Here is a 13,139-nt window from a genome sequence, read left to right as displayed (position 1 = left end):
TATGTTGCCCAGCTGGTCTCAAACTCCGGGCCTCAAGCAAAACCTCCGGCCTAGGCCTCCCAAAGTGCTGAGATTACCAGGCATGAGCCACCGCGCCCGGCAGGTTAGTTTACTTTCAATTTGCATGGCAAACTGGAGAGACATGAATTGCGTCCCCCGGGTGTCTCTGTTCTGTACAATTAGGAAAAGCTCCTTCTTAGTCGGAAGGCGGGTGACGACACCGAGGCTTCCCGTTTTCTCTCTGCAGGGAGGCTGTCATCACTCAATATTAATTGATCCTGCTTTCCATCCCTGAAGCGGGGGCTGAGACAAATGCTGGGTCCACAAATGGCAACTGTCACACTGGGAAGGAAAATCCTGCCCAGCGTCTTTGCCAAGTGCATTCCTGCGCCAGGCGTCAGGTGCCCGGCTCACAGGGAGGGGAGGAGCGGGGAGCTGCCAGGCGCCCCCTGGCCCCGGGTGACCCGCCAGCTCCCGGCTCAAGGAGGTCTCGGGGCCTCCCCCCAGCTCATCCCCACCAGAGCACACAGACGCGTCGCTGGCTCGGCTCCCGGTGGCAGGGCCAGGCGATCGAAGGCAATTTTATTTTTCTGCCAGAAAGCCAATCGAGTGAACACGGCCAGCAGACGCAGGAAATTCTCACCAACTGAGGAGAGCTGGTGTCGCTTTTATAAATATTTCCCCAGACGAGAAATCGGATGCTTATGTTCGGGGGAGGGGGTGGTACTCAGTTAAGAGAAAACCAGCTCAGGAAAGACAAAGGAAAGAGACCTGGTCGTGTCTCCAAGTCAACAGCCCCCCCGGGACCCGGGCCGCCTGGGCAGGCCGGAGTCTCCTCACCGAGGGGGATCAGGTGGCGTCGCCCCATGCAGGAGCCTCCAGACCCAGGGTGGCTGGTCCACCTTCCCACGCCTCCCCATCCACTCATGCCAGGGCCCTGGGGAAGGCTGGCCACAGGGCAGTTGCATCTCATCGGGAGGCTGAAACGCCACAGGCTGACACCCAGGGAGGCGGGCTGAGCCACTTGCGTGTGGGCAGGTGAGTGACAGGTCCACAGAAGGCGTTTCTGAAACACGTGAGTCGGTCTCAGGAAGAGACGGGCCTGGTCCACAGGCCGCAGCATGATATAGAAAGAGACGTGGCAGTTGCTGCATCTCCACGGTGTCACAGGAGTGACAGGGATGGGGAGGTGACCACGGCCTCCCGGCTTCCAGACTAGCAGGAGAACACAGGAAGGACTGCCTGTCCCGGTCCTAAGGGGCCCACCGCTGCCCTCGCCCTCTGGAAAATGCCTCTGGCAAACGGGAGCCCCCGCGCCCGGGTGTAAGGGGCTTGAGAGAGTCACCCAAAACGGCCCGTGTGGCCTCTTCCTTACACTCACTGCAGACGACTGTGGCAGGATCCACTGAAATCCACTCCCTACTCTCCCAGCGAATCCTCCTGGAACACAGAGGCGGCTGGAAGCCAAAACCGCATTTCCACCTCCCGACAAGGAAGCCAAGGCACAGAAAGGTGAAGCGGCATTCCCAGGGTCACACAGCTCATCCGCGGCAAAGCCAGAACTTGAAGCCAGGCAGTCCGGGTCAGGGTCTGTGCTTCCAGCAACAGCACATAACTGCCTGGATTATCTGCGGAGGTGCAAGTCCCCACAAAACACAGCAGCTCAAGCAACAAGCATTCACTACCTCCCGGTTTCTGTGAGTTGGGAGTCTGGGCGCCATTCACCCAGGGCCTCTGGCTAAGGTCACTCGTGGGGTTGCCTGAGGTTACCTCACGGCCCCACGGCACGGACCCACCTCTGAGCTCACACCTTGCTGCCTGCCAGCCGGGGGCACTGAGAGCCCAGGTCCTCCCTGGCCGCAGGCAGGAGGCCGCCCTCAGGTCCTGGCCATGGGGTCCCTCCACAGGGCCGCTCACTGCAAGGCGGCCGGCTCCCGCAGAGCGAGAGAGCCCAAGACGGAAGCCGCCACCACGTGTCACCTCGTCTCGAAGGTGACACCTTCGCCCTTGCCACATCCCACGCACCAGAAGCGAGTCCCTAGAGGCGGCCCTCACGCGGAGGGGGGCGGGGAGGGTGGCGTTCGTCCACGAGCGCTGCTGTAAAGGGGTCCCTGATGCCGGGGGATTTCTAAAGGAAAGAGGTTTATCGCCTGGAGGCTGAATACGGCAGCAGCATCTGCTCCTGGTGAGGCCTCAGGAAGCCGCAGTCACAGTCCCAGCGGGAGGGAAAGGCCAGCAGGCGTGTCACACGGCGAGAGCCAGAGCAGAGAAGGGCCGGGCTCTTTTAAGCACCCAGCTCCCGTGAGAACTAACAGAGCCAGAACTCACCCACCACCCTGGGGAGGTGCAGGATCACTCATGGGGAAATCCACCCACGACCCATCACCTTCCGCCAAGCACCCCCCCAACACGGGGTCACATTTCAGCGTGAAGCCCGGAGGGGGGCCATCCACACTCTCCCAAGGGATTACACAGGGCCGGGAACGCCAGGAGGCGTGTGTCATGGGGGCCGTCCTGGTGGTGCCCCACACTACTCAGACTACACCACGGACAAGTGCCACAGTGCATCAAACACCGCTGTGTCCTCAGCTAACTTGGTCCCCACGTCCCAGCTCTGCATGGCCTGCCGACATTTGACAGCCACAGTTTCCCCTGTGGCATCGGCGCCTGCCAGGAGAGCAAAGCCCTGGCCAGGTCACTTCTCGGGGACACCGGTGCACACCACCTGCTGTAAGCCCCCTCTGACTTCACGCCATGTAGTAGCTGAGCAATTGAAGGCTGGAGAAAAGATGTGTGTTCCTGGATTTTCGTTGTTTGGGACTAACCCATTAGCACACAGTAAGAAACCACGGCGTGGAAATGGAAGTACACTTCTTGTTTTTATTTTGTTTCTAGATGGGCAAGAAGCAGTAGCAAGAAAAGGAACAGCTGGGCCTGCAGTCTGGGGGTACGGCAAGCAGCACCCCTCTCCTGCCCAGACCTAGCCTTCAGTGTAGCTCGGCCTGGGCTGTGGGAAGCAGCGGCCGCCCCTCCCATGTACGGTGCCCCACTGGCTCTCCCCAGGAAGGCCAGGACAGACCGAGACCTGCGAGCATGGGCTGGGCATCTCCCATGCATCTGGGAAGCCCCTAGAGCTGGGCCGCTGGCATCGGCACCCACACGTGTCCAGCTGACCCCCAGAAGCCGGCGTGGCCGAGGCAGTCCAGTGGGCCCAAGGATTCAACTCGGGTTAGGACTTCCAGAGCCTTCCGACAACCACCGAGCCGCAGACAAAGCTCCAGCCACAGAGACCTGTCAGGTCAAGGGGAAACTGTGGCTGTCACGGCAGGCGTGTCTGTGGGACGCTTCAGACTCTATCAGCTGCGTAAGGGCCCCACCGTCTCATTCACCACGACAAGTTCAGCAAGGAGCCTGAGGGCAGTAGGGAGTCGGGAGAGAGCCAGGGACTGGATGCTGCTGAATAACCTGCCAGAGAAGACCTCTTTCTCCTCCAAGGCGAGCACGCCCCGCAAACACGCCAGCTCCCTTGAGAACAGGGCACCGCCCATCCTGTGTTAAAGCAACACGCATTCCTCATGGCGCCACGTCGAGTTCACGCCCACCAACGAGTTGTGAATTTACACGAGGCTCAACGACAGCGACCGAAATGAGGATCCAGATTCTAGGCCGAACGGCAGGGACCGAGCCGAGAATGTTCTGGACTGAACGAGGGACCGAGCCGAGAAGCCACATTCTAGGCTGGACGACAGAGACCGACTGACCTGAGAACGTTCCAGACGGAAGCTCAGTGACCAGCCCCTGGAAGCCAGAATCGCCTCCCCCGTCCACGCCAGAACTGCTCCTGAAAGCCTCCCTCTCACACACAGACTGCAGCAGGCCTCCTTTCTGTGGAAGCCTGGTGAAATCTTGTCAAAACAAGACTGGGCCCCAGTGAAGTTGGAGCACACCTCTCTATATAAATTCAAAGTGACGTCACAAATAATAATTAGTAGGGTGCACAGAACATTAACTTGCTTTCTGTTCCACTTTAACCAAATTAGAGAAAAATTATTACCACTACCACGGGGCTGCTTTTATGAATCCCTGCAGAAAAATAATTTGGTTTTGCTTTGACAGATAACAGTTATCACCAAGGAATTTCATTTTATTGAAGGCAGCCTTAAGCCGCTGAAATTTACTACTCACACACACACACAACTCGCTGAAATTTCCTGCTTGGGCCACTCACACACACAGTCACAGTCACACACATGCACACACACACAAAACTTACTGAAATTACTGCTTGGGTCATTCACACGCACACACACAACTGGCTGAAATTTGCTACCTGGATCACACACACACGTGCATACACACCTGCGTCTGTTTTCACAGGAGACTGACTTGTCTCTTGGTCTGGATATAGAACAGCTGAGAGCGCGTGAAGTGTTCTTACCTTAAGAAAGGGATGCCTCTGGAATTAAGCTAATCACCCCATTAGTGAATATTTAACAATCACATCCATGCAGATTTGGTCGCAACATCAAAAGCAAAGCCACAGAAGGCGTGTGGAGCAGCCGGGCTTAGGCCACGTCACTGTATCATCGCATCTGTCCTTAAGAAGCCCTGGGGCCAGGCGCAGTGGCTCAGCCTGTCATCCCAGCACTTTGGGAGGCTGAGGCGAGTGGATTGCCTGAGCCCGCGGGTTAGACCAGCCCAGGCAACTTGGCGAGACCTCATTTCCACAATAAATCAAAAATTAGCCAGGCGTGGTGGTGTACACCTGCAGTTCTGGCTACTTGGAAGGCTGAGGCGGAAAGATCACCTGAGCCCAGCAGGTTGAGGCTGAGGTGGCCAGGAGCCTGGGTGATGGAGTGAGACTCCAACTCAAAAAGAAGCCCTGCGACCACAGATGCATGTGGCTGTCTCCAAGACACCTCCAGGGATTGGGCTCCTCACCACTCATGGCAGCCTCTGTGTAAACACAGGGGCTGTCTCGACCCCTCCCGGCCAGGACCGCCACTCACGCCACTGACTTCCATGCATGAATCTCACGCAAAACCAGCTCCCTGCAGTCGCCGGAACTGGAAATAGCAACAAGGCGCAGGTAGGACGCTGAATGACAGCCCTGCACCCAGCCGCGGCTGTCGCCCACACGGGACCTGAAAGAACGTCCACACACGCTCCAGGAAAGCCCCCCGCACGGCTTAATAGCCAGGAGCGAAAGGAAGCAGGAGCCGAAAGTGGGTCAGGAGAAACCATTTAACCTAATAGTCTGGCAATCATCTTGGAGGGAACAGATGGTCTCGCAGACTTCGATGCCACCGGGAGAGGCGAGGGGTGGTTTTCTAGGGAAGAACAACCCTCCCCAGCCAACTCGTGTGCATTTTCAGCAAGGAGGAGTCTGTATTCAGTGCAGGGCGAGTCCTGATTCTGGCACATTTGCAAGACTGGGACCCAGTGGCAGCCATCCACACGCCCTGGTGCATTCTCGGCCTCCTCCTCCAGGCTGTAGGGCAATCTCAGTCCTATTTTAAGACCAGCAGCACACAGGAGCCAACGCTACACGCCGGGTTATCAACCAACACTCATGCTCTTGGCCCACAGGACAGCCGCCCCAGCAGGGGACGGGCAGCGTGACCTTGAATGTGGCATCTGCCCCAGGAAGCCTGCGGGTGCCTGGCAGGAGAGAGCCGCACGAGCCACGTGGTGTCAGAAGACCCTGGTCCACATTGCAGCTCTGCCGGGCAGGCCCGCGCTGGAGGCTCCCACCCGCCAAGCAGGACGACAGACACCACGCCCGGGGCCAGAAGGCTCCACTGAGCTCGCAGGTCTGACGCTGCCTGGCCACCCACACAGCTGCACACGCGACACTCGGCGCCACCTCCATGCGATTCGCCAAGACACGCTGCCACGTGCCCCAGACAGGCCTCGGGATGACGGTCAGAGCACACATATCTGCAACCGCAGCCCGGCCTCTGGGACCATCCATACCACTCAAGAGCAAAGGACTGGAAGAAGGCAAATCTGAGGTCTGACTCGAGCCCAGCACCATGTGCCGCAGTTCCCTGGGCGTGTGGGGCGACTTCATGTGTATGGTCAAGACTGACGGGCGCCGAGCACGGAGCGTGGCATGGGGGCTGTTATTACTGCCACCGCTGACACTGATCAGCCGTGGCACCCGAGGCCACGGCTCCATCGCGACTGGTCACCTGCAGGAACACACCGAGGCCAGGGAGGTGGAGGTGGAACAGCCTTTCGGCCATTGCGATGGAGGGCGGACCGGGGGACCCCTCGAGGGCAAGCGGGAGGTTGGGGATGCGGAAAGTGACCCCAGCCATCACTCAAAGGCTGGGGCCCATAGAAAGTCACCCCAGTCGTGAGACTCAAAGGCTGGTCCCTATAGAAAGTCACCCCAGCTGGGCTCGGTGGCTCAGCCTGTCATCCCAGCACTTTGGGAGGCGAGGCCAGTGGATTGCCTGAGTCTGTGAGTTCAAGACCAGCCAAGGCAGCTTGACGAGACCTCGTCTCTACAATAAAAAATAAAAACCTCGCTGGGCACAGTAGCACACGCTTGTAGTTCTGGCTACTTGGAAAGCTGCGGTGGAAGGATCACCAGAGCCCAGCAGGTCGACACTGGGGTGACCGTGAGTGTGCCGCTGTGCTTCAGCTTGGGCGATGAGTGAGACTCCAGCTCAAAAAAAAAATCACCCCAGCCATGACAGCCAAAGGCTTGTCCCTATAAAAAGTCACCCCAGTTGTGACACTCAAAGACTGCCAGGCCGTCCCTCTGCCAGGGATTCTGGCATTTTAGTCCAAGGTTTTTTGTTGTTTGTACCAACCAAAGTGCCACCGACACCAGTGACCTCAAGAGCGGCGAATGCTAGAGATCTGGTGATGTTCTAAGGCCATGGGTATCATCTCCAGGGCGCGGTAATAAACCCCTCATTAAGGCAGGCAAAACAAACACTTCAGGGCACTCAGCCTGGAGCTGGAGGACTCCCCGTGGCGAGACCCACTTACACTGAGTCCTCCTGCCACCTGCCCGCCCCTCCCTCCCTTCTACTGTGCTCCCTTCCGTGCGTGCGGGCTTCCCTGGGAAGACCCCCCACCCCCACCCTTGCCGGCAGGCCCCAGCAGCCAGGTCACCCCAGCCAACTCCTGGAGACATCACAGACTTCAGCCACATCCACAGACACCAGCGCTAGTGTCAGCTTTCAGCCATTCTAGGGGACCTGGTCAGACCCGCAAGGGCAGAGGAGCTGAGAAGGACACTTGGGTGGATGGGACAGAGGCTCCCAGGAGGGGCCGAGGAGGAGGCTGGACCCTGGATGGTGCTGCCCAGCCCCCTCCGGGCCTGCTTCCAAGGTGAGCATCAGAGCCAGGCGTGAGCAGCCCGGAGCTGGAAACAAGGGTCTGCTTGACTCTGGGCACGCACACAGGCCCCGACGTGTCCAGGCGTCCTGAGCAGAGCTGGAGCTCTGCCCCTGAGCCGGGCTGCCATCCTGCCTTCACTAGGGGTGAAGGGCACAGACACCAGCCGCTCCCGCACCGCGGAAAGGCTGTCTGCAGACCCAGAATGCCGGCTGCACACCCTCGGCTGGCAGGACATGGCCCCTAAGCCACCTGGCGGAGCCCTGGTGACCCCTCTCACACTCCTACGTCCGCCAGGCCCTCCCATGCCGGGATCCCACGCCCCGCCCAAACCTCGCTGTGCACCTGTCCACTGTCCCCACCCTGGGCCAGCGTTTCTCCATCTTCAGCACCACCAGGGTCCCGGGGCCTGGGAACGCGGCCCCGGTCCCCCCCTCTGTGACTCAGTGTCTGTGGGGCGGGGCCCAAGGCCTCGTGTCTCTCCCAAGTCCCGGGCGCGGGCACGGGCTTCACCTTGAGGGCCGCTGGCCTGACCCCAGGGGGTCGACGCTCCAGCGAAAAACGCCCTCCTCACGCAGGCCTGACCCAGGGGTAGCTGAGGTCCGGCTGTCCCCAGGGCACCCCCTGCCTGGGCACCCTCGCTCCCTAAGGGGTCGTCATCAGGACAGTCACGACTCCCACCCTGTCTCCTTCCTCCCCCACGCTGCCCAGGATGTGGAACCACACAGCACCCCCTTCCTTGTGCCCTTCCCTGGGGGACATTTCCCGGGAGGCCCTGCCCCCGCTCTCCCCGTCCCCAAGCCTGGCCTGGATCCTCCTCCTCCCTGAGGGTCCAGAAAAAGCCTCCCCTCCTCCAGGCCTTCCCCAGAGCCCACCACTGCCCAAGGCTTCCTGGCCACACCACACCACAAGGTCAAGGCTCACACGGGCAAGGCTTACACGGACAAGGCTCACACGGGCAAGGCTGGTGGGAGGAGGGACCGGGCTTTGGGGGCTGGCTCCACCTGAGTGGGGACGGACAGCCCTGAGGCTGAAGGGAGCCGATGTCTCTGCACACTGCCACCCATGTGAGAGGCACCACTCACCGGCCACACGCCCGTCCACGGGCCTCAGCCCAGTTGCACACCGACCCTGCAGAGCCAGGAAATGCTGCTACCTGGGCCCGGTCCCTGGAAGCAACATCCCCGCAGGGACACCCTGTGGTCCTCCTCTCAGGGCTCAAGAAGCAGGACAGTCTCAACGCAGGGACGGCGGCGGGACTGAAAGTCGGGGAGCGGGAGGAAGAGGAAGTGGAAGGGGGGACTAGCAGCCCCTACGACACACCGACATTGTGCCACGAGTGCCCCATACGTCCCCCTCCTGATCGCCACAGCCATCCCAGGAGGTGGACACCATGTGCCCGTCTGTCAGAGGAGGACACGTCAGCCCAGGCTTGGGGATTCATCCGGCGACTCCACCACAGAGCCGGGGCTCAAACCCATGGAATTGGGAGCTTTCCCGCTCACCGTCCTGCCCTGGGCGCTCAGTGCAGACCCAGAGGGGAACGTGCCCAGATGCTCTTGGCCCCGGGACCAGGAGGAGCACACTGGACCCTCCAAGAACAGGAGGTAAGTGGCTCGTCTTCCAGCTCACGACTGCCACCTGCTTCAGCTCCTCCCCTGTGTCCCCTGCGTGTGGGTCAGCTTGCCCACCAGGCACAAAACCCCGGGAGGCCGGGACACACCTCATGCTTCCCCAGCACCGCTCCAGCCACACACACAGCAGCACTCAGCAATGCCCTGACTGAGTTGAGCTTGCCGTGCCGGTCACCAGGCCCTTCCCTGTTCCCTCATATCTTGGACACGGGCAATGGACAGTGACCCGTGCCACCTTCAGCCAAGGCGAGGACAAGCCCAGAAGAACAAGCCCTTCTGAGACCCAGCAGCCAAGGGGGAGGGGGACAGGGCCTCCCTTCTGAGCGGCTCTCTGCGAAACCGTCTGCAGCCTGGAGTGGCGTGGGCCATTCGGCCCACACACGTGTCATGATTTCCATTTGTTATTATTTTATTTCGTTTCATTTCATTTTCAGAGACAGGGTCTTGCTCTGTCACCCAAGCCAGAGTGCAGTGGCACGATCATGGCTCGCTGTAGCCTCTAACTCCTAGGCTCAAGCAGTCCTCCCTCCTCAGCCTCCCAAGTAGCTGGGACTATAGGCGCACGCCACCGTGTCCATCTAATTGCTTATTTTATTTTTAGAGAGAGACTCTTGCTCTCTTGCTCGATCACCCAGGCTGGAGTGCAGTGGCGTGGTCACCGCTCACGGCAACCCCAACCTTCTAGAAGGGCTCAGGAGATCTTCTGCCTCATTTCCGTGGGTAGCTGGGACTACAGGCACATCACGCTAAGTTTTTTTTATTTTTTGTAGAGACGAGGTATCCCTGTGTTGCCCAGGCTGGTCTCAAACTCCTGAGTTCAAGCGATCCTCCCGCCTCGGCCTCCCAAAGCACCAGGATTATAGGCTAGGATTACCGGATTACCATACCCATAATTTTAACTGATTTTAATTAGTTGCTATCTTTAAAAAAAATGAGAGGTTAGCCGGGCTCGGTGGCTCAGCCTGTAATCCTGTGCCTTTGGGAGGCTGAGGTAAGGGGATTGCTTGAGCCCGCGGGTTCGAGACCCAACTGGGCAACTTGGTAAGACCTCATCTCTACAATACATCAAAAATTAGCTGGGCGTGGTAGCACGTACCTGGAGTTCCAGCTACTTGGAAAGCTGAGGCGGAAGCATCGCCAGAGCCCAGCAGGTCAGGCTGTGGTGGACGGGAGCAGCCACTGCACGCCAGTCTGGGTGACAGAGTGAGACTCCAACTCAAAAAAAAAAAGAGAGGTTTCGGCTGGGCACAGTGGCTCAAGCCCGTAATCCCAGCACTTTGAGAGGCCAAGGTGAGAGGACTGCCTGACCACATGGGTTTGAGAACAGCCTAGGCAACTTGGCAAGACCTCATCTCTACAATAAATCAAAAAATTAGCCAGGTGTGGTCGCGTGCACCTGCAGTTCCGGCTACTTGGAAGGGGAGGCGGAAGGATCACCAGAGCCCAGCAGGTCGATGCTAGGGTGGCTGTGGGTGTGCCACTGCACTCCAGTCTGGGCGATGGAGTGAGACGCTGACTCAAAAAGAAAAGTCAAAGGTTTCACATAAAATCTGGATGTCTGTAAGCCACCCTTCACTCACCCCACCCCGACTCCGGAGATGCCACCCACCTGCCCAGGCACTCACCGGCACTGAGCGTGGTGAACTCCAGGAAGCGGTATTCACAGGACACGTCTGTCTTGGTCTCCACCTGCGGCCTCTTCAGGGTGGAGTAAATATTCCCAGGCCGCGTCTCGTCCCGCTTCTCCAGCTTGTTCAATCCGCAACCCATCTCAGCAGCTGCCGGCAAAGCGAGAGGGGAGATGCTCCCTGAGATTTTGTTTTTGAACACCACGGTAGAGAAGACCTGTTATTTTCCCGAGGAAGGCGAGGGGGACCCCAAAAGCCCCAGAATCATCGTTTGGAGGGCAGGACCCTTATAGTACAGGCTTCTCCCCAGGTGAGTGTTCTAGGGACCCACCAGCATCCGTGGACCAGCTTTCGTTGTTGGGAGACGCTGGTTCGGCTTCAGTGAATATTTTTTGGAGATTCTCTAAGTGTGTTTGCCCATTTCATGATGGGTGATTCATGAGTGTACCTGCCCACACCTCGCTGAGTCTCCAGCTGTTTTGACCCCAAACAGCATGACGTCTGCACCCCATCCTCCCAATTCACCTGACCTCACCCTGAGCAACCTTGTTTTTTGCTTCCCCAGATGAAAAAGTCCTCAAAGCCGGGCTCGGCGGCTCAGCCTGTCATCCCACGCCTTTGGGAGGCTGAGGTGAGTGCACTGCCTGAGCCCGCGGGTTCGAGACCCTCCTGGGCAGCGAGACCTCATCTCTACAATAAATCAAAAAATCAGCCGGGCGTGGTAGTGCGCGCCTGTAATTCCGGCTACTCAGAAGGCTGAGGCGGAAGGATCACCGGAGCCCAGCGGGTCGAGGCTGCGGTGGCCGGGAGCGGCCACTGCACTTCGGTCTGGGCGACAGAGTGAGACTCCAACTCTAAAAAGAAAAAAGAAAAGAAAAAGTCCTCAAAAGTCCTTGTCGATGTGGAAGAGGTGAAACAAAAAACGGGAGAAGCACTAAAAGGCATCAAAATAGGTTCAAAAACCTCCTTGAACAGTGGGAAAAAAACCATCTTGATAGGTGTATAGCATCCCACGGAGAGCACTTTGAAGGTGGCTGAGGTTTAAACATGTGAGAATAAACCCACAATCGTTTACAAAGAAATTCCAGGTTTCTTGGGGCCCCCCATCACACACAAGGGCCTCGCCTTCACGAGGGCCGGAGCACGCACACGCCCTGCCCGCGCCTCAGCCCCTCTCCCTGCTCAGGCCCCCGCCGGCCGTCATGGGATCTCTAAACGACACCAGCAGCGGTTCTGTTTCCATCCAGCTTTTCCCCATCGGAGGGAAGCACTCCTCAGAGGCCTCAGGCCTCAGTCCTCTCCGATGTGCACACACGGTTGAGAGACAGGCTCTGAAAGCCACGTGGTGCGTCACGGGTCAGCCTGTGACAACAAGGGACGTGTCACCGTCACCACGGGGGCTGAGGGAGGAGCTGTGGGTGCAATTTCAGACTCCAGAGTCCTTTCTGCTCTCAACATTAATCACTTAGGCAGGAAATTCATATTCATAAAACACTTCTAAACGTAGATGGTGGCGTTTTATTGGCCTCGGCTAAAAGTGCCCCTTTTCAGAGCACACCGCAGGAAGTAGCAGCGTGCTCCCACGCGCTTAGAGTGATTGTAGACCAGAATAAGACCCGACCGGCCCTGGCAGCAGGGCTGGAGAAGGTGGGGGCAGAGACCCTGCATCAGAACCAGACCCTCAGTCGCAGCTCGGAAGGCAAATGGAGAAACGTTGGGACGTCACGGGTGTCAGGGTCGGCTGGGTCCAGGCCCTTGGGAGTCCAGCAACCAAGGCTCCCTCTTCCCCAGCAGATGACACTCCCAGAAGGGCCTTCCAGCCACGCCCCAAACTCCGCAGAAGGCGTTCATTCGGCCCCTCCTCGTGGGGTCCCAGTGCCGCCACCAGGGCACATTTCACAAAACTGTGAGCTGGTCAGGAATGTCACATGCAGATGCAGCCACCACATCCCTGGAGACAAGCACCTCCTCTGCCCGACCCAGCAGGCTACAGAGACGCAGAGAAGTCCCCAAACAGCTACAGGGGCGTGGCTGGGAGCGGGAGGAAGCGGCTGGCCACGGCCAGGCCGTGCTTTCCGGTAACCACAAAGTCTAAAGAACGGACGAGAACAGGAAGATCTGCTCGTGTCTTAGCAAGGGGACATGGGGTCTGAGAGTGGGAGCGGACATGATTTATGTGCAAGCTACATGGACTGATTACGTCGGAAGCCTTCTGCGGTCCTGCAGGTGGAAGGGTGGCTCGCAGGAAGGCTGCACACAGAGCCACGGGACAGCAAGCCGCCGGGGCCCGCCGCGCACAGCAGGACAAAGGCAGGCGGGGCAGCCCAGGCCGGGACAAGGAGGCACCGACACCCTCAGGCAGACCCGCACTGCCCCGAGAGTGGCCAGATCCCGCACTCCTGCAGGCTAGCCCTCGGCAGAGCAGCTCTCTGCAGAACACGCAGCACGGTCCTTGCCCTGAAGGGGGTCAGCCTGCTGGACAGGCAGACCTTCAAGTCACGCACAGGACGCGAATGGGCGG

General features: G+C 59.0%; 1 protein-coding gene across 1 annotated transcript in view; it reads right to left on the bottom strand.

The window, feature by feature from the left end:
• The window catches only part of RFTN1 (raftlin, lipid raft linker 1), a 153,805-nt gene extending 143,002 nt beyond the window's left edge, over positions 1-10,803 (bottom strand). Inside the window, exon 1 of the mRNA XM_008058939.2 lies at positions 10,616-10,803. Within this exon, the coding sequence (XP_008057130.1) occupies positions 10,616-10,760 (145 nt within the window). The 5' untranslated portion in view covers positions 10,761-10,803. The remainder of the gene's footprint in view (positions 1-10,615) is intronic.
• Between the last annotated feature and the right edge of the window lie 2,336 nt (positions 10,804-13,139).

The sequence above is a fragment of the Carlito syrichta genome, unplaced genomic scaffold (assembly GCF_000164805.1).
Source record: "Carlito syrichta isolate Samal-C Ts95f unplaced genomic scaffold, Tarsius_syrichta-2.0.1 Scaffold90623, whole genome shotgun sequence".
Taxonomy (NCBI): domain Eukaryota; kingdom Metazoa; phylum Chordata; class Mammalia; order Primates; family Tarsiidae; genus Carlito; species Carlito syrichta.
This window is presented reverse-complemented; position numbering and strand designations above follow the sequence as displayed.